The following is a 26956-nucleotide window of genomic DNA, read 5'->3' on the forward strand; positions in this document are numbered from 1 at the left end:
TAGGATGAGCTCTATTTATATACCCGACACAAAAAAGTGGACTATTGGGCTCTGGTTTGCAAACCAGAAATGGTCCAACAAAGCTTTATCACAGTCATGACATTGGTAACATGAACATGATAAATGTACATAATGAATACATGACACAAATGCTTCTGAAACCTGGAGCACATACAGCAATTATATTGGATTACATAAAAAGACTCTAATATAATTCACTATAATATGAATAAGCATCATAAAATTATGCAAATGGAAATCTCATTATGACTCTCAGGGTGCAAAAGATTCATACACATATAGAAATATGTTGTACAAACACACAAGAAAATAAATTGCACAGAATGATATTATACACACAAAAAAAAGAATGAAAGCAAATCCAATTGAATATTTCTTCTAAGTAATCATGTGGAGAGCCTAAACTAAAAAAAACATCAGATGGGAAAAGGGAAAGATAAAAATAAAACAAGATCAGGGGGTAAATTTACCAAGATGCAGGGTTTTAGAAGTGAAATTGTTGTCCATAGCAACCAATCATTTTCTACTTATCATTTATGTAGCACATTCTAGAAGACAATAGTGTGAGAGTCTTTAATAATTTATAGTGTTTATTTAAAACATACTGTATAATTCATCAGTATTTATGAAAAAAAACATTTTCCTTTACACAAATATCATGAGATTGAACCACATTACGGTATACTGAACAAGCAGCAGAAAGAGAGCAGCAGCTGAAGAATCCCAGAATAGGATACTAGGTCTGGTTACTGTGAAATAAAGACAAACTGAAGATGCATTGACACATCCTATGTACTTGTTAAACCAATCATATGTATTCTTTTCTGTCAAACCATTTTTGGCAAATGTTTGTGACAGCAGTTTTCTGAATGTCTAAAAGACGGCTCAAAGGGGATGTACCTCTGAGAGCTAAGGGGAATTCATCACAAGTGTGTTGAGTTTCCTTATCTTCCCAGCCGGCTGCAAGGAAAATTAATAAAATAGAAGCAGTGTTTCTCATACCATGATCCAGGGGTAGGATTCCTCATCACCCCAAACATTTTTGGGGTACTCGTCTGGGATCCCCAACTGCCTGTCTGTACTGACTAATATCCACTAGAAAATTTGGAACTGCAGAAGAAAATTCAGATCGGTGAGTATTGAAAAATAAATGCGCATTTGCACTTTTCAATGCTCTCTTCTGTGCTTCCTAATTAGTATTGTGGGGTTCAGTATGGATGGGCTAATCGGGGATCTATGAATATATTGTATGCCAAACCTGCTCTTTTAAAGTATAAGTTGTCTTCTCTTGAAGTGAGTGAAAGGAGTGTGATTGTATGTGTGCTAACTGTGAGATGTATATGAAGGAACCAGATCTTTAAATAATCAACCAAAGACTGCACTTCTCATCTGCAATTATAGGCTTGTCTTGTCTTTTGAGAGGTGTGACCCCTGAGTTGAGACATTCACTGATCTCCTTGCTCTCAGAGTAGCTGTAAACAGTGACACCTAACGCCTAAGCACAGCAAAAGTGTTTAGGAGTGCAGAGAAAGGTGCCCATTGATTCGGGATAGGGTCCTTCACATTTCCTCATTGTTACCCCTAGGGGCGACTGGGGCTGGAGGGTTGTACATGTTATTCATCTAAGTAGCATGCCAGAAGGATTTGAACAGTGGGTCATAATCTGTGGGAGTGTTATAGTGACATTGGGAATACTGTATTGTCTTTTTAAGGACGGGATAACAGGTCTCTAAAGCCTGATATATGAACAACATATAACTAAAGTGTGAGGAGTGAACTTGTGTAGTGATATTACAGTAAACCAAATCATTTATAATCCTAATCTAATAGCTGTAATAAATCAGAGATTTATTACATCTGTGGTATATACTTGCCTCAAAGTGTGTCAACATATTTGGCTAATAGGATAGATAAAGACTAGGCTGGACTAATAAATTAGTTACCCAGTAATTTATGCAGGGTTAGTTCAGTAGTAGCTTGTACAGTTATTAGGGGGTTGCCAGCTGATAGGCATTTGAAGCTGAAAAGACAGGTTTTGTTGTATAGTTACCCAGTAGGAACACAGGAATAAGTGAATGTTCTTTTGAATAAAATAAAGATTCCTCAGGGGATTCAGGAAAAACTTGGAGCGGTAACCCATAATAGGGGCTCAGGGCAGTACAGGCATGGTAAAAGAATTACCATGTCCTCCTGCAGATCTAGTTGAATACATGGAGGGGAAAAGTGCACATAAAGATATTCAAAATATACTACAGAAAGCAGGGATGCCCAGTGTGGTTTCCCTGGATCCTGTAAGATGGGAAACCTTTGCAAAAGAAAACAAGGCTTGGATAGAGTGTAAGAAAGTAGGCAGCAAGTACAGGCTTGGTTAAAGGTAGCCAAAGAAATACATAAAGAACAGGAGGTAACACAAGACACTGAGTTTATGGCAGATTGTGGTCCAAATACTGTGAGGCCTGTCCCAGTGATCCCTTTTGTAAATCAACAAGCATCACTAACAGCCCCTGATTTAAGCCCAAAATATCCAAGTTTGGCTCCAATTACCACACCAGTAAGGGATGGCAAGAAATGCCCAGGATGTGGTAAATGTGTACCTAATGCTAACACTAATTGTCTTTTTTGTGGTAATCAAGTGCCCTTGCCAGGGGAACCTTGTAATCAACAAGGCTTAACCAGATCACCTCATTATCCATCACCTCCACACTTATCACCAGTTACACGACCAGCTCCTCCACTGCCTTATGCAGGAGGAAATTTCAGCCCTAGGATGGTCAGGCACCTTAATGCCTTGGATGTTTAATAAAAACAGAAACAGGACACAGATGTGCAAGAAGCAAGCCACAGGCACTAATGATGAACCTTGTGGCTGTGAACACTGTGGGGGTGAACAGATGTATATTCAGAAAGGGTCAGGTCCACCCTCATAGCAAAACACATCTGTAGAGGCTTATCCTGTAACTACACAGGAGGTGTTTGAACCAAATCCCCAGAATGCAGCAGTTATGATAAGAGTAAGAACCCAAATTCAGTATAGATCCTAGACAGACCACAGATAATAGGAAAGTATCTCCAGAAGAAGTTTCTTCTGTCATAAAGCAGGGCACATGAAAAGGGATTGTCAGAAATATAAGGACTGGGCAAAGAAAAGGGAGCAATTTGGAGTAAGGGTTCAAACAGCACATAGCAATATGCTGTCCAGTGTCAGGTCCCCCACAATCCACTATTAGTATCTCAGGTCCCAAGGGAATAATACAATTGACACTACCTGGGGGGAACAAATTGACTGTATAATAGACACTGGCGCAAGCCGTACCGTTTTAAGGGCAGAAGATGTTCCCAAGAAATATGTAACAAATCAGACAATTCCTGGAACAGGACATACCATATCCTTACATGTTAGTAAAGCCCATAAAAGTTGCAGTGGGGTCAGCAGAAATTAAAGTGCCTGTACAATTCCTGACCTCCACATCCTGTCCAGTTGATTTGTTAGGAGCAGATATCCTTAATGAATTACAAGCTACCATTGAGTACAGGGATGGTAATGTAATTCTGAAAGGATGTACAGGGCAGGATCTTCAATGTCAGATAGCAGCAGCAATATATTTGCTGCAACACCAGACAGATAGAAGTGATGATCCCTGACTGGCTTTCAGATGACCTTGAAAAATTATGGTCTAAGGGTAAAACAGATGTGGGATTACTGGATGTACATCCTGTTACACTCACCTTAAAACCAGGTGTAGTGCCAGGAAAGATTAAATAATACCCATTGACCAGAGATCAGGAAAAGGCCCTACAGTGGCAGATTGCTGCATATCAGAAAACAGGGGTTATAAGAGAATGTAGGTCCCCATGGAGCACCCCTTTATTTCTGGTGAAAAGGAAGGTGGGGGCAGATAGTAAACAGGAATACCAGATGGTGCATGATCTAAGAGAGGTAAACAAATGGTTGGTGGTGGACGTACCTATAGTGCCTAATCCACACACCTTATTAAACCACATGCAAGCAACAGCAACTCATTTCACAGTAATAGACTAGCTAATTTATTAATTCATTTATTTATTTCTTTTCTGTACCTCTTACATCAGAGTGTCAGCTTTATTTAGCTTTTACAAGTATGGGCAAACAGTATTGCTGGACTAGATAACCCTATGGAGGGGCAACCTCTCCATCTGCATTTACAAAGGCTATGCCCATCATACTGCAAGGGTGGAGACCACAGTTTGAGACCACCCAGATTGTTGCAGTATGTGAATGATTTGCTCCTGTGTGCAGATATAGAGGGACAGTGTCAAAGTGAAACCAAATCATTACTTGCTTTTCTATGTGAACAACATTGCAGAGTATCAAAAGAAAAATTGCAAACAGCTCAAGCACAAGTTACCTTTTTAGGACATTGTATTTCTCAAGGTACAAGACATTTCACACAAGATAGGATATCCACTATACAGAAAGTGCCAGAGCCCACTACCACCAGGCAACTCAGAGCATTTCTAGTTCTAATAGAGTATTGATGGAATGGATTGCCAACACATCCCTCATAATGCAGCCCCTCTATAATGCGTTGACAGATACAAAATACAAAACAGTAATATTAACATCAGAACAGAAGAAAGCTTTTATGCAGATAAAAACTACAATTACCCAAGCACCAGCACTAGAATTACTCAGATATGACAGGCCTTTTATGTTATTCTGTCATGAAACACAAGGACATGCTGAAGGGCTATTAGTGCAGGAACACGGTGGTAAACAATAGCCCGTGGCATATTATTCATTGCAGCTTGATAGTATAATCAAAGGAGCACCCTCTTGTATAAGAGCAGTAGCAGCTGCCGCTATGCTTAACAACAAGGCAGCAGTTTTAGTACTGGACCACTCATTGATCATACAGGTTCCCCACTCAGTAACAGAAATACTTAACCAGGCCAGAACTAAGCATCTTTCTGCAGCCAGGTTAACCAAGTATGAGGTAGCCCTACTAAGCCCTACCAATGTGACCATTAAGAGGTGCACAGTGTTGAATCCTGCTACATTGCTTCCAACTCAGGATTCAAAAGAGGGGAATAGTGAGGGAGACATACGAGGTGATGGCAATAAGGAACACAACAGTGAGGATGATGAGGGGGATAATGTACTGCAAATACAGTCACATAAAAATACAAATCAAATTTTTTCTGACCATAATTGTCTTCAACTTATGCAAATGGAAATGAAGGAACTAGAAAATGTAACAGATGTTCCCTTATCTAATCCAGAGTGGGAATTGTTTGTAGATGGCTCTAGATATTATCATGAAGGGTCCCCAAGAACAGGTTATGCAGTCACCACCTTAGTTGAGGTATTGATTCAGCAACCACTCCCACCTTCCTGCTCAGCACAGGAAGCAGAATTGAGGGCACTCACTGAGGCATGTATAATGACAGCAAACATTTACACTAACTCCAGGTACACCTGGGGTGTGGCCCATGATTTTGGGCCTATTTGGAAGAGTAGGGTTTTTTTGGGCTCGGCTGGTAAAACCATTAAGCATGCTGAGCTCATTAGATGGTTGTTTGCAGCCTTACAGCTTCCAAGTAGTGTAGCCATTTTAAAGGTGCAAGCACACACCAAGGAAACAACAGCTGAGGCCAAGGGGAATGCCAAAGCAGATGCTGTGGCTAAGTAAGCTGCCCTGTTAGCTATCCCAGCCCTCTATGGTATAGAAACAGACACAACGAAAGACCCCTTGGACCTACAGGCTTTACACCAGTTTCAAGAACAAGCCATAGAAGGCAAAAAGAGAGGCTGGGAGAAAGAGGGATCCACTTGTGTTAATATGCATTGTGTTAAAGCCACCAGGTGTGCCTCCCAAGGGCCTTATATCCCCTGATGACACAGCTGGCCCATGGTCCAGTGCATAATTCAAAGGAGGCCATGGTAAACATGGTGCTCCAGCACTGGATAGCACCAGGCTTTAATGCAGCAGCTACAGCATATGTAGCATCATGCCAGGTGTGTTAGAAACACAATCCAGGACAGACAGTAAAAGTACCACAAAAACATACACCAAAGCCATTATACCCATTTCAGAGACAGCAGATAGACTATATTCAGTTGCCTAGGGTGGGGACATATGAGTACGCCCTCGTTTGTACAGACCTCTTCTCTAACTGGCCAGTGGGTGTGTAGATACTTAATGGTACCCTCAAACTAAAGATACAAAAGATCATGGCACAGACAGGCAAGACATGGGTGTACTATCTGCCCATAGCTTTATATTCAGTAAGAACCACCCCCCCGTAAGAAACATAAGCTGCCAACTTATGAGAAACTATTCTTAAGACCTCCTAAGACAGATTGTTAGTTCCCCCCAACAGTTGCAGCACAATCATGCAGATTTAACAGACTATGTAGCTAAGCTTTGTAATCAAGTGAATAACATCCATTTTTTAGTTTTCTCCTCCCTTCCTGACCCAGAAGCGGTACCAGGTGTACATTCATTGGAACCGGGCAATTGGGTATACACTAAGAGACACATCAGAAAGTCTCTGGAGCCAAGATTTGATGGTCCATATCAGGTTCTGTTGACTACACCAACTTCAGTGAAAATTTAAGGAAAGAGCACTTGGATACACACCTCACATTGCAAGAAGTTGACAGTCAAGATTGAACCACCATCATGAATCCTTTTTATGTGATAATGTTGGCTATGCTTAGTCTAAGGGTATTGCGCATACACCAAGGGACAACAGGAGGACAAATAGAGTACTCTAGGGTGGTCTATGGTAACCAGACTCACCAGTTACACATATTTAATGTAACCTGGTCAGGAGGTTCGATATATGTAAAAAGTTTGCGACAATATAATGAAAGGCATCTCTACTGGGCACCAAGGGAGCATGATAATATTACTATCATAAGTGGAATAAAAATTAAGTGTTGTACTGATAAGTTTATGGGTTATAAAGAATTTAAGAAAACGTGGGCATGGGGTATTAGGTGTCAATAGTACGGACCCTGGTATAACCATAGGAAGTCCAACAACTATAGAAAGAGGTGTAGTGCTAGTTTGCACTAATACCATGCAATTACCAAATAATTCAGTAATTATGACAAGGATGTACATACTAAATAGTAACCCACTATAAGGAATGACTCACTAGTTTAAGTTCCCTCCACTTGTGTAAATGTGGGTACCCAAAGACAAACCACTATATTAAGATTTAATATTTCTTTCCCCCCAGATCCAAAATGCTATAGCAGACAAAAGAGAGAATGGTATGATACATTGCTAGGAGCATCAGGTACAGGTATAGGGTTACTTAATAGTATAAATATAGAAACTTTAGCAAGCAAAATGAGTAATGCAGGAGAAGATATGAGAAGATTAGTTACAATGCAAGCTACATGGATGCCTACAGTATTTACCCCATTACAGGCCAGTATATCCTGGGGTAATGAATATTTACAGGTGTTCAATAGCACATTGTTTAACACACTTTACCTGTCAACAAATTTTTCTGAACTGTTTAATTGGACAGAATGTTCTCTCAGAACCAAGCAGCAAAAGGGTAAAGCACAGAAACAGTTAATGACAGGCAACGAACAAGTATACAGAAGGATGTTTAATATATCTTCTTTGTTATGGTTACAAATTCAGGGAAAGAAGATTTTGTGTACTGACAACTTTTGCATGGGAGAAGTTCATGTGTATAATTTCACACAGAAACAGGTTATGTGTAAGTACTTCATCTTACCAGTCCCCTTGTAGACAACTACTGGATTCACTCAGTTGTGGACTCTCCCAATGAGAGGTACACACATAGACACCAGTAATAGGACACATGACATATCCCTATTCACTGATACTGATGATGGATTAGTATGTCCTCAGCAAACACAGCTATATGAGCCTTGTAAGTTAGAATACCCAACCAGTGTATGCAACTGGGAATTGCATGATAAAGAGGTGGATATGTTTATAGAGGTAGAGCCTCCGGTTGTATGCCTAGTCACATATGATATGAATATAACTTCCCTCTATAATTTACCAAATCCTTTTTCTGGATGCTAATTTAACGTTACACACCTCTGGTGGAAGAACACTACTTACTGTATGTTTTCTAAGTGAAGAGACAAGAAGATGTACATTTTGAATTTCAGGTGACTAAGATACCTTCCCATAACCTTACAGTAAATCTCCAAAGTATCTTTAATGCCATTAATAATACAGAAAAACTTGCTCACCACTTACAGAAAGTAAACTATTCTGCCCATCATGCACAAATGCAGACAATTGTAGAAGCAGAGAAATTGGTGGAAGTAGCCACACAGTTAAAAGATAATTTACAGCACCATTGGTGGGATGTGTTCACAGGTAACTCACCTTCAGTCAAAAGGATGTTTAGTGGTCTCATTCACCCAGTAATTGTTATAATCATTGTATTCATTTTGCTCATTTTGTGGAATTGCTATCTATCTTATAATTTTAGGAAAATGGTAAATAAAGCATCTGCATCGGTAGGGACTCTCTTTGTCACACATAAGAAGAGCGCCTCCAAGTGGGAAAAGTGTTTAGCGTGTGAAAGAATTACATTGATCACACCTGAGAAGAAATGTGTTTTCTGTAGTACTGATGTTGGAAGATACCCCTCGTTCTAGGGAAAGATGTGCCGGGGTTCTTGGTATTCAGGTGATGAATGATGCTTGCATCTACTTGCATAGGGTGACTATGGAAGTAATATAGATACTATGAAAGCCATGACTCCAGTAAGGGAAGGATAGTATATTTTAATAAAAAGAGGGGATTGTGAGAGTCTATAATAATTTATAGTGTTTATTTAAAACATACTGTATGATTCATCAGTATTTATGAGAAAAAGCCATTTTCCTTTACACAAATATCATGAGATTGAACCACATTACGGTATACTGAACAAGCAGCTGAAGGAGAGGAGCAGCTGAAGAATCCCAGAATAGTATACTAAGTCTGGACACTGTGAAAAAAAGACAAACTGAGGATGCATTGACACATCCTATGTACTTGTTAAACCAATCATATGCATTCTTTTCTGTCAAACAATTTTTGGTAAATGTTTGTGACAGCAGTTTTCTGAACTTATAAAAGACGACTCAAAGGGGATGTTCCTCTGAGAGCTAAGTGGAATTCATCAGAAGTGTGTTGAGTTTCCTTATCTTCCCAGCCAGCTGTAAGGAAAATTAATAAAATAGGAGCAGCATTTCTCATACCATTATCCAGGGGTAGGAAGCCTCATCACCCCAACAATAGCTGGAATCTGAATGGTTGATATGAGCAACAACTCTGCTTTTAAAAACTCACACTTTACTAAATACCCACAGATCATTACATACACACAAAAGTCATAAGTATTTCTAATCAGGATCTTAGGAAACCACTTTAACTCAAATCCTGATTAAAAACTCTTAGAAGCAAAGTCTTTAGATTGTAAATCCAGAACATTTCTGCTTGTGTAAACATTGTTTTGACATCACTATACTTCTAGCCTGAATTAACACTCAATGGGCTCGAATCAGACCCGCTCATTAGATGCGTTTGCATGCACCCCGCGTATGAAAATCTGGCGCACCCCCAGCAAGGCAAGCAATCACACACCAAGGCATTAGCATACCCACTATGTCTTGGCATGCAATCACTTTGTGTATGCAAATGCCCACCTGCCTGTCTTAAGACACCCACTTGCACACACCATCTCCAGGAAGTGTATGTAACCATAAGATGCATTCGCAGCACTTGTGGTTGACTTTACCCTACCGCACGCACTGGCAGCACTTCTGTGTAAAATTCAACCAGGTGACATGTACTATGATGCTGCCTCTTAATTATGCACACCTCTGAAATGGAGTTAAGATGCTCGGCAATGCCTGTATTCACACATCCACTCCCCTGTTTCTTCCTCTCTGGTAACAATCTCTTAATCTTGTCTCCAATATATGCTTCCCACTTAAAAACTGCCTACCCCACCTGACCTGACTCATCAGACCCTTCAATCCTTCAAATACTTGCTCAATGTCCAACTTTTCACTAAAACATTTAAAAAAGGTGTGGGTTTTTTGTTTGAATCTCTATTCATTTTCCGCCTTGTTTTAATCTCATATCCTTGAAGCAAATATTATTTTTTATCATTAAATAAGATAACATAATTAATAACTAATTTTAGACCATTAATAGTTTACTTTCAATGATTTACCTAGGAAAAATAACTTTGAATTACTTGGATTATTTCATTTAAGAAAGAGTGCACACAAGTATAACATAGAGAAAAAGTATATTATTATTAACAATTTATTCTCATAAAGTTCACATATAGTATATCATAAAACAGTATTAGTCACATACAAAGTAAGATACAGAGAGATAAATAGAAATACAGAGAGATATAGAGTTAGTATGGAGTGTGGGAGTATGGCATGTAACATGTTCCTGTGTTTCCAGTCCACATGGCCTAAAGCTAAGCTCCATTTTGAATGTGGGAAAACTCCCATGACCCTATAGTCTCTTTAAACCACAAACCTGCAAAGTCTGACCTATTTAAACAAATTAGATTAATTGTTCCAACAACACTGATTCAAGCCTATGATCATAATTATGACACTATACAAACTTATTCATTACATCTTTGCAATACAAACTATTATAAATACACAAATTAGATAACGGATGTGGATTGCTAAGAATACATGGTAATAAGTGAATGACACCAATAATTCACTTGGCATATATGATACCCGTTAGTGAGAAGTGGAGCTCAGCTCACTTTAAAGATGTCTCCATAAAAGGGGCATCAATGTTCAGCAAGTCCCAAAACAATTACCATCCAATCTTGACCTAAAACATACACGCCACAACTGTGTGATAGATTTCAGGCAAAGACTCTATTATATAGTATTCCAGAATGCATAAACTATAACATTGTATAATACATATGAGCTGGTGACACTATCCAACTATTCCATCTTCAACACATATTTATCTACAGCTAAAACAACAATATATCCTAAAGTCCACCATATTACAGCTATATCATAATGCAGCCAGTATTCACAATCCTGTGCATCCCAGGCTGTTCCATTGTTCCAAGCAAATGGTTCAGGGGAGAGGTGCAAGAACACATGGTGTGTTCTTCTTTGATCCCACAATGCACCACACATCTAACCATATCTTCTTCATCAAATACATCTGCAGTTACATCAACAATATATACAAGACCAAGGGCCAGATGTACTAAGCTCTGGGAAGTGATAAACTGGAGAGTGCATCTGGTAAATATTCACAATACTTCACTTTTTCCCCTGTTATTGCCTAACCCTAACCCTCCCCTTAGTGCCTAACATTAAACCATAATGCTAACCCTCCCCCCAACCCTGCTGTTTACTTTCAGGATTCTGTCAGTCAAGATGCTTATGCCGGGATTCTGAGCATCAGAATCCCCATAGTCGGGATATTGTCCTCATCCCATAAAACTAGTCACTTACTCTACATAAATGGGAGTTTAGTAACATAGGATTGTTAAATGTAGTGAAAATGAAGGAATGACCAACACAAAATTACAATCAATAATCAAATGAATTTATTAAAAAATATCACAAGTGCTTTAAGGGATAAATTCACTAAGATTTAAGTTTGGTAGAGATTGCAATCTTGGGTAAGTTTAGGTATTTTGTTCCACTCGCAAATTTTTTAAATATAAACTTGGGTGAGTTATGGAGAGATTTTTCTCTTTTCACTGAAAAACTTGGGTGAGATTGCAAACTCAAATAAACTCACCATCGGCGAAACTCTGAAGTACTTTTCATGGAAAAGATACAAATCGGGAAATTACTAAGAAACAAGATTACAATCTCTGGTGTAATTGTAGCAAACTTGCAGCTAATCAGAAGTTTAAAATACTGTAGACTCCCTCCAGAGCTACGAGTTTTCCAGAAACATACACAGATCAGTGTGATTTGTGTATGTTTCTGCATGGTAACCTTCTCTAAAGTGTTAATTAAAAAAAATAATGACAATAACCAGCCCCGGGCTGCTCAGCCAGTCTTGGTTCCTAAAAGTACGGGAAATAAATGAATAGGGCCCCCCCATGTTTTAGGCACCAGCACCTGGCTGCTAAGCAAGACATGGTTTTAAAAATAGGGGGGGAGGAAATTGTGTAGGGTTCTCCCTATATTTAAAACCAGCACTAGGCTCAAATCCAGCTGGGGTGTAATGCCACAGCCAGGGCACCTTATCACCGAGTCACCCCAGCCAAAGCATTCGCAACCCAAGCCCAAGTCGGGAATCTCAGGTGAGGTGGGTACCCCCCAATAAGGGGGTCCTCCCTCTTCTGACAACCCAGGATTAATCTGAAGCCCAGTGCTCTTCCCTGCACCCCTGGAGTGGTGGATATAGGGGGTAATAGTATTGTAAATAGTGTAAAACTATTGTTTTTTACCATGGAGTTACAGGTGTCAGCATGCCTGCCCTTTGGAACTACAAGTGCCAGTAGGTGGCCGACAACCGTACCCACACAGTAAAAAAAAAGTAAAAAAACCACAATGCACACACCATGTCAAGTATAACTTAATTACATACACCTACCTCACTCACATGCAGTACTTACCTGTTACCCATTGCTCAGTCCCCTTCTCTAGTAGAATCCAATGGGGGTACCTAAAAAAAAATACACATCTCCTTCCTGGTGCCGGTCTCCGCAGCATCCATGTGTCTTAGCAAGAAAACAAACTGACATCCAGACCAGACACTTACATTAGTTGTGTATGTGTATGACCACATACACCACTATCCAGCTCCTGACTGCTCAGTAGACAGGTGCTGGTTCCTAAAATATGGGCAGACACTATTCACTTTTCCTTGTATTTTTAGGAACCAGGACTGGCTGAGCAGCCAGGGGCTGGTTTTGCTTTTATGAGGGGACCCTATGTCATTTAAAATAAAAATTAAACCGTTTTTACAGGTAGACCACACAAGCAGCCTTCAAATATCTCACAGATATGTGCAGGCTACTTGTTTGGGAGAGTTAGGCAGAGAGAAGACATGGTAAACTTGGGTGAGTAATCTCATTCTAAACTTGCTACTCGGGGGAGAAATCTCAATCTGCTTCACCATCAGCCAACTCACTCTCAGCTAAACTCACTTCTTAGTAAATTTGTGAGTTTCAGAAGCAACAAATCACCCGAGTTTTGGCGAGGCTAATCGAGTTGAAAAAAAAGCTTGATCAGACTCGATTCTTAGTAATTTTACCCCTAAATGCACAACAAAATACAGTCTATACAAATGATTTTCCAGGGTGACCCTCCACACCCCGACACAAGGGACAAATTAATAAATGACTATCCATCTTACTGGCACTATATATTAGCACCACAACATACAGTATCAAATGTATAACAATGCAAAACACATTCTTATATAACTTCACCAAAACAGCATCTTCCTCCTTGATGGTGAACTTTCCATGTCCATGAACTTCTCTGCAAACCAGGGAATGAACGTAATGTCACTATTATCCCTCTAAGGTCTGCATGCTACACATGGGTGTGTGTATATGTACCCAAAAATGGAGAGAAAAAGTTTATAGTATAATACTTATTAAAGCACCAATTACTTTTATAAAAACATACAACTTCCCGAAATAAACATTCACAATTGCACTGGCAGAAATTAAACAATTACCAGTCCCAGGTGCAGAGCTGACAGCAGATAGTTCCGTAATCACAGTTGGTTAATAATCACCAGTGAGAGCCCTGGACAGTTTGTTGGATACACCCATTACTACTGCCCCAAATTACTTTCCCTTCTCTTACAAAGCCCTGTCCAGCTAATCTTCTGCAACCAGCGCTGCTGCTAAGTAATACATAAACCTGCTGACTACATTACTTGCCGTCAGGCGCTCAGATTAAATTCTCTTCCAGACCGGTCACGTGATTCCTCCATGACATCATTGTTATGACAATCTGTAACAATATAAGTAAGAACAGTCCATCTTGCATCCTCCTTTGACATAAGGGGGTAAATTTACTAAAGGTCAATTTGGCATTTTGATTGATTTGGCATGCGATTTTCATTCAATTTGTATTTGATTTTGCATATGCGTATTTACTAAAGGCCAAATCAAGTGTAAAATCAAATTTCAAATCGAATTTTAGTCAAATCGACCTCAAATCAAACATCGGGAAAACATTGTTACTTTTACATAGACCAACACACAAAACCCTTATTTACTATAATTTGTTTTGAAATCGAACTCAAAATCCGACTTCAAATCCCCAAATGAATAAACCTGCTTCATGCTTTTGATTTGAGCATGAGCAGGTCTAATTAATACAGATACATGCAGACATCAGTGAGATGCCTGCATGTATCATTTAACTATTTGTTTGCTTGTTACAGTCAGATACATGCAGGCATCTCACTGATGTCTGCATGTATCTGTGTGAAAACTAACTGCTCATGCTGAAAGTTAAAGCATGAAGCAGTTCTATGCTGTCGGGGACTTGCAGTTCGATTTGAAGTGGGATTTGCCATTCGATTTGTACATGAACATGTCAAATCGAACAGAAAATCACTGTTCAAAACCAAATAAAATTTAATTTTTTTGCGAATCACAACACAAATCAACCATTAGTAAATGTGGTAAAAAAAACAGGTTTTTCACTGTTCGATTTGAGTCGGTTTGAGGTGAACTAAATTGCACTTAAAATCCACCATCAAATTGACCTTTAGTAAATTTACCCCTAGGTATAATAACTCCAGACGCTGATAGCGTTGCCCTGTACCAGCTTCTTGTTAGTTTAAGGCAATATGGTAACGTCACTTTCCAATCCCTTTTGCAGATAACCATATATGTATTGGGAGATGCTGGTATCAAAAGCCTTATTATTTCTAATGGAGGGTTAAAAAATTTACCGGGGCACATCATCAACATCTTTCCCACAACTTTAATTAAACAAAATATAACAACATATAGACATATATATCATAAATACAAAATACATTTTATATATAGCTTTTTATAAGTGTAATCATTTTGAATGGGCATTTGGGACTTCCAATAGCAGTCAACACAAATAAATAAAAAAAGAGGGCTCTAAATAAACACTGGCAGATCCTAAAAAAAGGACCCCCTACCAATGTTTGGGTAAGGGTAGGAGGGTGTTTGACCACTTATATCTTAAGTAATTACATTAAATTTAACAGTGCTATATTGCTTGACTCCCATTTATGAAGAAAAATTGACTAATTTTACATAGCGGAATTTTCACAATAAGTTTATATATGTAAAGTAGCCTTCTCTGCACCAGAAATACTCTCCTTTTTTGCATTCTATTTCCTTTGGGTTAAGAAACCCACTAGTTCTCCTTAGGTTACCAACTTTGGGCACCCATTGATGCCACCCTTACATTTATTTTTAAACAAATTATTATAAACAACCTTTTAATTGATCAATTCTTATTTTTAATTACCATATATACTCAAGTATAAGCTGATTTTTTCACCACATTTTTTGTGCTGAAAAAGTACCCCCTCGGCTTATACTAGAGTGAAGTGTGTAGCGCTGACTGGACAGAGTTCGGTCAGCGCTACACAGCACAAACACAGAGCCACCAGCTAATGGCTTTTAAAGGTAAGGCAGTCACCTGACATAGCTTCTATCACACTACCAAAAAGACAGCAGACACAGGTTAATATATACGAGTTTGCACATAGGGTGCATGAGAAAGCTATCACAAAAGGTTAATTAAAAATTAACTGCATAAACAAAGTCTTAATTTTTAATTAACCTTTTGTGATCATAGTTTTCTCATGAACCCTATGTGCAAACTCGTTTATATTAACCTGTGTCAGCTGTCTTTTTGGTAGTGTGATAGAAGCTATGTCAGGTGACTGCCTTACCTTTAAAAGCCATTAGCTGGCAGGTGAGCTTTAAACCAGGTAACATTTTTTCAGTCTAAACTATGTGATAGCAGCTACCAGGTTTCCATCAGTGTGACGGATAGTGTAGGAACTGCAGAAAGTGGGGTCCCGTGATGTGGGCTGCGGGCTTAAATGCATTGATCAATCCATGAACTAAATCCACATTATTTATTTATTTATTTATTTATACATCATTGTGAGTGTTTAAACATGGTGAGTGCAGGGTTTTCTGATTTTATTTATTTAAGCAATGTGGTCACAGGCCACTTGCACCCCAGTCATGGGAATGGCGAGTGCAGGTCTGCACCCCAAATCTAGGGGCGGCGAGTGCAGTGGATTTCTGACTTTGCATATATATATATATATATATTAGGGGTGTGCACCGGCCACTTTTCGTGTTTTGTGTTTTGGTTTTGGATCTGGATCTTTCTTCGTGTTTTGGATCTGGATTGGTTTTGCCAAAACCACCCTTCCGTGTTTTGGGTTCTGGGTTTTGTGTTTTGGATCTGTATTTTTTTGAAAAAAAGCATAAAAACAGCTAAAATCACAGAATTTGTAGGTTTTTCTGCTCCTATGCTATTATTAACCTCAATAACCTTAATTTCCACTCATTTCCAGTCTATTCTGAACACCTCACACCTCACAATAGTGTTTTTATGTCCAAAAGGTTGCACCGAGGTAGCTGGATGACTATGCTAAGCGACACGAGTGGGCGGCACAAACACGTGACCCATCTAGGAGTGACACTGCAGTGGCAGACAGGATGGCAGTTAGAAAAACTAGGCCCCAAACTGTACATAATGCAAAGAAAAAAAGAGGTGCAAGATGGAATTGTCCTTGGGCCCTCCCACCCACCCTTATGTTGTATAAACAGGACATGCACACTTTAACAAATCAATCATTTCAGCGCCAGGGTCTGCCACACAACTGTGGCTGAAATGATTGGTTCGTTTGGGCCACCACAAAACAAGCTGGCAATTAATGTGTCCCTGCACAAACTGGCTCTACGGAGGCAAGATGTCATCCTCATCCTCCTCATCCACCGATTCCTCACCCTCTTCAGTGTGTACATCCTCATCCTCACAAAGTATTAACTCGTCCCCACTTGAATCCACCACCACAGGTACCTCTGTACGTTCTGGAGGCTGGTCTCCCTGGAAGAGCTGATAATTCATTTTGATGAACATCATCTTCTCCACATTCTGTGGAAGCAACCTCCTACGCCTTTCGCTGACAAGGTTCCCGGCTGCACTAAACACTCTTTCGGAGTACACACTGGAGGGGGGGCAACCCAGGTAAAATAGAGCCAGTTTGTACAGGGGCCTCCAAATTGCCTCTTTTTCCTGCCAGTACAGGTATGGACTGTCTGACATGCCTACTTGGATGCTGTCACCGATGTAATCCTCCACCATTCTGTCAATGGTGACAGTATCATATGCAGTGACAGTAGACATGTCAGAAATTGTTGCCAGGTCCTTCAGTCCGGACCAGATGTCCAAACTTGGTCCTGCCTGCCCTGCATCACCGCCAGCGGGTTGCTTAGGATACCTAAGTTTTTTCCTGGCAGCCCCAGTTGCGGGAGAAAATGAAGAAGGAGCCGTTGACGTGTCACGTTCCGCTTCAGCTGACAGTGTGTTCACCAGCAGGTCTTTGCACCTCTGCAGGCTTGTGTCGGCCGGAAAGAGAGACACCACATAGGCTTTAAACCTAGGATCGAGCACGGTGGCCAAAATGTAGTGGTCTGATTTCAACAGATTGACCACCCTGGAATCCTGGCAAAGCGAATGAAGGGCTTCATCCACAAGTCCCACATGCCGAGCGGAATCGCTCCGTCTTAGCTCCTCCTTCACTTTCTCCAGCTGCTTCTGCAAAAGCCTGATGAGGGGAATGACCTGACTCAAGCTGGCAGTGTCTGAACTGACTTCACGTGTGGCAAGTTCGAAGGGCTGAAGAACCTTGCACAACACGGAAATCATTCTCCACTGCGCTTGAGTCAGGTGCATACCCCCTCCTTTGCCTATGTCATAGGTGGATGTATAGGCTTGTATGGCCTTTTGCTGCTCCTCCATCCTCTGAAGCATATAGAGGGTTGAGTTCCACCGCGTCACAACCTCTTGCTTCAGGTGATGGCGGGGCAGGTTCAAGAGTGTTTGCTGGCGCTCCAGTCTTCGGCACGCAGTCGCTGAATGGCGAAAGTGGCCAGAAATTTTTCGGGCCACCCAAAGCGTCTCCTGCACGCCCCTGTCGCTTTTCAGAAAATTCTGCACCACCAAGTTTATTGTGTGAGCAAAACATGGGACGTGCTGGAATTTGCCCAGATGTAATGCCCGCACAATATTGGTGGCGTTGTCAGATATCACAAATCCCCAGGAGAGTCTAAGTGGGGTAAGCCACTGGGCGATGATTTCCCTCAGTTTCTCTAAGAGGTTGTCGGCGGTGTGCCTCTTACTGAAACCGGTGATACACAGCGTAGCCTGCCTTGTAACGAGCTGGCGTTTCTGAGATGCTGCTACTGGTGACGCTGCTGCTGTTGCTGCGTAAGGTGATACATCTACCCAGTGGGCTGTCACAGTCATATAGTCCTTAGTCTGCCCTGTTCCACTTGTCCACATGTCCGTGGTTAAGTGGACATTGTGTACAACGGCATTTTTCAGGACACTGAGGACACTTTTTCTGACGTTTCTGTACAGTCTCGGTATCGCCTGCCTAGTGAAGTGGAATCTAGACGGGATTTGGAACCGGGGACACACTACCTCCATCAATTGTCTAAATCCCACTGCACTAATGGCGGATACCGGACGCACGTCTAACACCAACATAGCAGTCAAGGCCTCAGTTATAAGTTTTGCTTCAGGATGACTGCTGTCGTACTTCATCCTCCTCGCTAAGGACTGTTGGAGGGTCAATTGTTTAGTAAAAGTAGTGGTGTTCCTACTTCCTCTCTGGGATGATGAACGACTCCCAGCAGCAGCAGCAACAGCAGCAGCGGCAGCAGTAGGCGTAGCAATGCAGGATCCTCCGGAGGAACCCCGGATAGGAGAGTCAGTCATGCCAGTGATATGGCCTGCAGGACTACTTCCGATCCTGACTAAGGAGGAAATTGACGAGGAGGGAGTTGACGGTGTGGTTTGCAGGCGCTTGGATACAACAGGACAACGGGATTTAGGTGTCCCTGGACTGCTTACGGTCTGAGCCAAAGTTTCTGAACTTGACAGTAACTTTTTATGAACGCGCTGCAGGTGCCGTATAAGGGAGGATGTTCCTAGGTGGTTGACGTCCCTACCCCTACTTATTTCACCTTTACATATGGTACATATGGCAAGACAGTTGTTGTCCGGATTTGGATAGAAATATTGCCAGACCAAAGAGGTGGAATGTTTGGTCTTCTGCCCAGGCATGACCGTGATGGGCTTTTTCATCCCACGGACAACAACTGTCTCCCCCGGAGCCTGATTTAAACAAACCACATCACCATCAGAATCCTCCTCGCCAACTTCCTCCTCAGCGCCAGCTACACCAGTATCCTCATCCTGTTGTACTTAAACAGTGACATCTTCAATTTGCATATCAGCAAGTGGACTGTGGGTGCTCCTTTCAGCACTTGCAGGGGGCGTGCAAATGGTGGAAAGAGCCACCTCTTCCCGTCCAGTGCTGGGAAGGTCAGGCATCGCAACCACCACCACACTTGGACTCTCCTTGGGGATTTGTGATATCTTCTTAGAAAGCACAGTTCTTCGCTGTGCTTTTGCCAGCTTAACTCTTTTGATTTTTTTAGTGGGAGGAGTGCTTCCATCGTCATGTGAAGCTGAACCACTAGTCATGAACATACTAGGGATCGACCTTAGCCGTTCCTTGCCACTCCGTGTCGTAAATGGCATATTGGCAAGTTTACGTTTCTCTTCAGCTGATTTAAATGTCTTTTTCAAGGTCATTTTCCTGAACTTTGCCATTTGGGATTGTATGTGCCCTCTACTATGACATTGGGCATCGGCCTTGGCAGACGACGTTGATGGCATGTTATCGTCTATGTCATGACTAGTGGCAGCAGCTTCAGCACTAGGAGGAAGTGGTTCTTGATCTTTCTCTATTTTATTTTTATCGGAGAAAGTTTGGTCCTCCATTTATGTTATATCGATTTGATATATACGTGCGGCTAAACACAGAAAATAATTTTTTTTTTGGTTTGGACTGGAGTGTACTTTGTGGGTTACAGCACCCTTTAACGGTCAAGCCAGCCGGCCCTTTACTTATGACACAGGCGCACTCTTGGCACTACTTTGTTGATGCACGTGCGGCTACTGCGCACACAATTCACAAACACAGAAAATAATTTTTTTTTGGTTTGGACTGGAGTGTACTTTGGGGGTTACAGCACCCTTTAACGGTCAAGCCAGCCGGCCCTTTACTTATGACACAGGTGCACGCTTGGCACTACTTTGTTGATGCACGTGCGGCTACTGCGCACACAATTCACAAACACAGAAAATAATTTTTTTTTTGGTTTGGACTGGAGTGTACTTTCGGGGGTTACAGCACCTTTAACGGTCAAGCCAGCCGGCCCTTTACTTATGACACAGGCGCACGTTTGGCACTACTTTGTTGATGCACGTGCGGCTACTGCGCACACAATTCACAAACACAGAAAATAATTTTTTTTTTGGTTTGGACTGGAGTGTACTTTCGGGGGTTACAGCACCCTTAACGGTCAAGCCAGCCGGCCCTTTACTTATGACACAGGCGCACGTTTGGCACTACTTTGTTGATGCACGTGCGGCTACTGCGCACACAATTCACAAACACAGAAAATAATTTTTTTTTTGGTTTGGACTGGAGTGTACTTTCGGGGGTTACAGCACCCTTAACGGTCAAGCCAGCCGGCCCTTTACTTATGACACAGGCGCACGCTTGGCACTACTTTGTTGATGCACGTGCGGCTACTGCGCACACAATTCACAAACACAGAAAATATTTTTTTTTTTGGTTTGGACTGGAGTGTACTTTCGGGGGTTACAGCACCCTTAACGGTCAAGCCAGCCGGCCCTTTACTTATGACACAGGCGCACGCTTGGCACTACTTTGTTGAAGCACGTGCGGCTACTGCGCACACAATTCACAAACACAGAAAATAATTTTTTTTTAGGTTTGGACTGGAGTGTACTTTCAGGGGTTACAGCACCCTTAACGGTCAAGCCAGCCGGCCCTTTACTTATGACACAGGCGCAAGCTTGGCACTACTTTGTTGATGCACGTGCGGCTACTGCGCACACAATTCACAAACAAAGAAAATAATTTTTTTTTGGTTTGGACTGGAGTGTACTTTCGGGGGTTACAGCACCCTTTAACGGTCAAGCCAGCTGGCCCTTTACTTATGACACAGGCGCACGCTTGGCACTACTTTGTTGATGCACGTGCGGCTACTGCGCACACAATTCACAAACACAGAAAATAATTTTTTTTTAGGTTTGGACTGGAGTGTACTTTCGGGGGTTACAGCACCCTTAACGGTCAAGCCAGCCGGCCCTTTACTTATGACACAGGCGCACGCTTGGCACTACTTTGTTGATGCACGTGCGGCTACTGCGCACACAATTCACAAACACAGAAAATAATTTTTTTTTGGGTTTGGACTGGAGTGTACTTTCGGGGGTTACAGCACCCTTAACGGTCAAGCCAGCCGGCCCTTTACTTATGACACAGGCGCACGTTTGGCACTACTTTGTTGATGCACATGCGGCTACTGCGCACACAATTCACAAACACAGAAAATAATTTTTTTTTTGGTTTGGACTGGAGTGTACTTTCGGGGGTTACAGCACCCTTAACGGTCAAGCCAGCCGGCCCTTTACTTATGACACAGGCGCACGTTTGGCACTACTTTGTTGATGCACGTGCGGCTACTGCGCACACAATTCACAAACACAGAAAATAATTTTTTTTTTGGTTTGGACTGGAGTGTACTTTTGGGGGTTACAGCACCCTTAACGATCAAGCCAGCCGGCCCTTTACTTATGACACAGGCGCACGCTTGGCACTACTTTGTTGATGCACGTGCGCCTACTGCGCACACAATTCACAAACACAGAAAATAATTTTTTTTTTGGTTTGGACTGGAGTGTACTTTCGGGGGTTACAGCACCCTTAACGGTCAAGCCAGCCGGCCCTTTACTTATGACACAGGCGCACGCTTGGCACTACTTTGTTGATGCACGTGCGGCTACTGCGCACACAATTCACAAACACAGAAAATAATTTTTTTTTGGTTTGGACTGGAGTGTACTTTCGGGGGTTACAGCACCCTTTAACGGTCAAGCCAGCCGGCCCTTTACTTATGACACAGGCGCACGCTTGGCACTACTTTGTTGATGCACGTGCGGCTACTGCGCACACAATTCACAAACACAGAAAATATATTATTTTTTTAGCACTTGGGGGGAGCACCCCTGATGGACAGAGCACCCCCTGGACAACACTACAGCACCCCTTTAGGACTGGGACACTGCACAGGACTTTGGAGTGGACACAGCCCCTATGGAGAACTGACTGCACAACACAGTCCAGCCAGCCCCTATGGACTTTGAAGTAGTGGACACAGCCCCTATTAACAACAGCAGCACAGCACAACACAGCCAGCCCCTATGGACTTTGAAGTAGTGGACAACAGCAGCACTACACTACACTACACTACACAGCACTAACTCCCACCCTCCCTCTTCACTGTCCACAGCCGAGTGAGAAAATGGCGCCGACGCGGGTACCATATATAGGATCCAAAACCCGCGAGACTCGGAAGGCGGGATGATGACGTTTTGCCTCGATGTCAGATCCGAGTCAGGCGGGAAAAGTCGAGCCTGACTCGGATCGGACTCGGATCGGGGGGGCTCGGGGGGGTTCGGATTTCAGAAATCCGAACCCGCTCACCCCTAATATATATATATATATATATGAGACAGGCTTAATCCACGGCCCTCAACCATATGTGGTGCTCCTGGTACTGTATGTGACCAGACGATCAACAAAAAATATATCACACACTCGGCATTCACTTACTTTTCAAAATTTAATTCCTTTCAATACAGGGAATTTTAGTTCAATAATTTGTCAAGCTGACCAACCACTTCACGGCCTTACTATCTGGCCAGTCCTTACACAGACATTCAGATACTCAGACATATGATCTTTGATCTGCCACATTTGGCTCATGCTTGCACACATTTTAAGCATGAATATAGGTCCTGGCTTAATATATATATATATATATATATATATATATATATATATATATATATATTCCTACTCCTTATAGTGTAGTGCAAATATCCTATAAACCTTACCCCAACCACACACAAATTACTATTTGCCCTTTGCCATCCCAGATCTAGTCATGAGCTTTCACCCATTGTAGTCCCAGATATAGTAATTAGCTTTTGGCTATTATCATCCCAGATCTAGATATGAACGTTACATATTCCAAGTAGTGTGGGGTTCCTTCAACTTCATTCACTAACCCCAGCCAGCCACCTTATAAGTGAAGACATAGAGGCTGATTCTAGTCACACAAATAAAACGTACACTCAGAAAGAAATATATGCATTTTTGCATATGTCCGTCTTATTCTGAGTTGGACAAATCTTAGCCAGATCTATCTTTCCATTAATAGTGTCATTTTGGGGTGGAAACTGAGCTTTTGCAAATTAATCATATTTAACCAAAGGGTGTGGGAGTATTATGGGATTTTGCATTGTTTCCCTTTGCTTGTGTGGGTTTCCTCCAGGTGCTCTGGTTTACTCCCGTATTCCAAAACATTGGTAGGTTGATTGAGCTCTGTGTGTTAGAAAATTTAGACTGTAATTCCAATGGGGCAAGGACCAATGTGAATGGTAAATTTTCTCTAAACAGCACTGTGTTAAATATTGGCACTATATAAATAAAAATTATAATTAAAGATGTGCACAGACCTCCATATTTTGGTTCTTAATTCATCTTCACATTTTGGTTTTGCCAAACCACTCTCAATGGTTTTGGTTATGTATTTAATTTTATTTCGGTAGTTTTCGTTTTGGATCCCTGAAAAAATTGATAAAAACAGCAAAAATCATGTAATTTTGACCTGTTTACATGGAATACATTGCCCAAGTTTGTTTTTGAAAACAAAGTTCTAAACTGACCACAGAACCAAGTGGAGACCATGTTCAAGTCAGAAATTAAAAAGAGAACTGAGATGGGACTTATTATGACTCAGAACCTCTAAATTTGATTGTCGTTAGCTTTCTGGAAACCAGACCTACAGATCTATAATAATAATAATAATAATAATTGTTTCTGTAGACCAGAAGATTTATGGAATATCACTATAATTTTAATGTGTAAATTATGTAATTCTAAATTATTGTTTGAGATGTTATAATAGCTTTTGCTAAATATTCAGACAATATTACAGCAAAAGATACATAAAATTGACACATAGAAGACACTCCACTAACTTAAAATATTACAATATAGATACTTATTACACAGTATATAATGAATATTTGGTAACAGCAATATCTGATTGCTTCAGATTTTAAACTCATATAACAAGAACTTCCTCTACTATGTACAGAATCTGCATATTCTCCAACAACCTTATATGTTATTATCATTATTATTATTATTATTGTTATTATTATTATTTTTATTATCAATGATTTGATGTAGAAAATGTCCTGACCTGTAATGTTTTGTATATGCACACTGACAGCTCATTGGTGGAAATAGTACATGTGATATTCGTCCAGGTGCCAAATATTGGGTGGACGATTTTACAGAAATGGAAAGATAATTTAAGTGAGGAGGGGGACGATTGTGCAAAGGCAGTAAATGACTATGGATTAATAAATTACAACATGGTACAGATGTGTCCTCTTGTATCTTTGCCATTTTAGCAGCAAATCGCACCACTCATGGTGTGAGTCGCATATACACTAGCAGGTACACACGCTGCGTTCGCATCCACAACTCCATAGGATTGCATAGTGTGAACAGCGCACAAGCCATGGCATAGCGTAGCGCAAGTGGCCTCGGCTAATTGCATGGCGCGATGCATGCGTACGTTTGTAGTGAGTTCGGCAAAGATGCATGAGGACACATATGTATGGCAAAAATGGCACACCCACCCCTATTTGTAAATCACCTCACAAAAACACCAAGTAGGCAGGTAAAGATTACTAAAACAGATACAGATCTGCTACATCATTGCTGTGTACGCGGGAAAAATTGTGCAAGGCATGGTGAGAGCCATGTGCCGGTGAGCGTATAAGCGCACTGTATTCGCACCCACAACTCCATAGTATTGCATGGTGCATAGTGCACACTACTGCAGCTAACCACATGGCATGATGCATATGCACATTTATAGAATGATCGTCAAGGATGTAAGAGGAAACACCTTTGTAAAATGTATCAGTTTTCTGTGCAGTACATTCCTCATCTATTTAAAGTCCAACTACAGAACAAAAAATAATGATAAATTCTCATTTACCAGGCTCCTTGTGGACAGAACAAGACAGAAGTGCTGGGGGTGGTTCTTCTTGGTTTTGGCAATCTCCAAAAAATAAAGAATTAGATTTTTGCTCTAATTCTTACAGCTTATATTTTCACTGTAATTGGAAACATGGTGATTATTAGTTTAATAACTACCTGTCCAAGGCTCCATTCTCCAATGTACTTTTTTCTTTGTAATCTGTCTGTAAGTGAAATGCTTTACATGTCTTTAGGAGCACCAGTCATGCTCTATGTTGTGTGGTGGGATAGAGGATCCATGTCATTGTATGGTTGCATCATTCAGATTTACTTGGGTGCATCAGCTGGGAATGTTGAGTGCTTTTTCCTCACAGTTATGGCCTATGACAGATACCTGGCCATCTGCAACCCTTTGAGATATCCCACAGTCATGACCATCAGGACATGTATCTATCTGGCAGTGTGGGCTTGGCTCTCTAGTTTTATAGTGATGATCAGCATAACCAATGCAATCTGCAATTTACAGTTCTGTGATTTAAACACTATGGATTATCTGTTTTGTGATTTAGCTCCACTTCTACAGTTGTCTTCTTCAGATACCTCCTTGGCAGAAATAGAAATTCAACTGATAATCACAATTCTGTTCCTCTTCCCATTTGTGTTGATCATTCTTAGCTATGTGTTTATATTTTGGACCATCCTTCAAATTTCTATCAAAACTGTAAGTCAGAAAACGTTCTCCACTTGCAGTTCACATCTTGCATCTGTCTGTACGTACTTTGGGGCTATATTCATTGTTTATTTGGTTCCTCCTCAACAGGTCTCATTAAATCTAAACAAAATCCTCTCTCTATTATACACAATTGTGACTCCACTACTTAATCCTATAATCTACAGTCTGAGAAATCAGGAAATGAAGGCATGCTTTATATCTTACTTCAGTACAAAGAAAGCAATTGGTACAGCCATAACACAGTAATGTCAAAGAGTATGAGAGGATAGCAAATATTTCATATTACTTTGTCCAGATAATTCAAATTTAAGTTAGAAATTATCAATTGGATACATTAGGCTTTTTTATTGTATCCTTTACATTTTTAGAAAGAGTGAAAGCCATTTTATCAGCCATTAACTTTAATGTCATTTATTACATTTTATAGTAACTGTTACATGTGAAGTGTGTTTTCATTATAGTATTAAACTCCAGTTCAAATATGTAATTAAATTATCTAATGAATACTGTATAGAAAATATAATATTGCCTAATCCGTGACACTGTCTTGACAAAGTCAATAAAACCAATTAAAATGTTATATGTACATGTTTTTGTCTATGTGTAAGGAATGAGTATTTTCCACCTCCAAGACATGCTTATTAGCACTCATTTGTCACTGTGGTGCCTTTTCTCTGTAAATGCAAAATTTTCAGGCTGGATCCTGATTGTTTTATACATTCTGTAAGCAGGGGTATCCATGACCGGCTTAGCCTGACCGGTTTGGGCTGAT

The 26956-nt window shown here is 40.9% G+C and overlaps 1 protein-coding gene across 1 annotated transcript in view; it reads left to right on the forward strand.

The window, feature by feature from the left end:
• LOC148513895 (olfactory receptor 10AG1-like) overlaps window positions 1-26430 on the forward strand; it is a 31356-nt gene extending 4926 nt beyond the window's left edge. The window contains exon 2 of the mRNA XM_088481316.1: window positions 25577-26430. Coding sequence (XP_088337442.1) covers window positions 25577-26430 — 854 coding nt within the window. The remainder of the gene's footprint in view (window positions 1-25576) is intronic.
• The last annotated feature ends 526 nt before the right edge of the window (window positions 26431-26956 follow it).

Source organism: Taudactylus pleione, unplaced genomic scaffold (assembly GCF_031769625.1).
Source record: "Taudactylus pleione unplaced genomic scaffold, aTauple2 ptg000268l, whole genome shotgun sequence".
Taxonomy (NCBI): domain Eukaryota; kingdom Metazoa; phylum Chordata; class Amphibia; order Anura; family Myobatrachidae; genus Taudactylus; species Taudactylus pleione.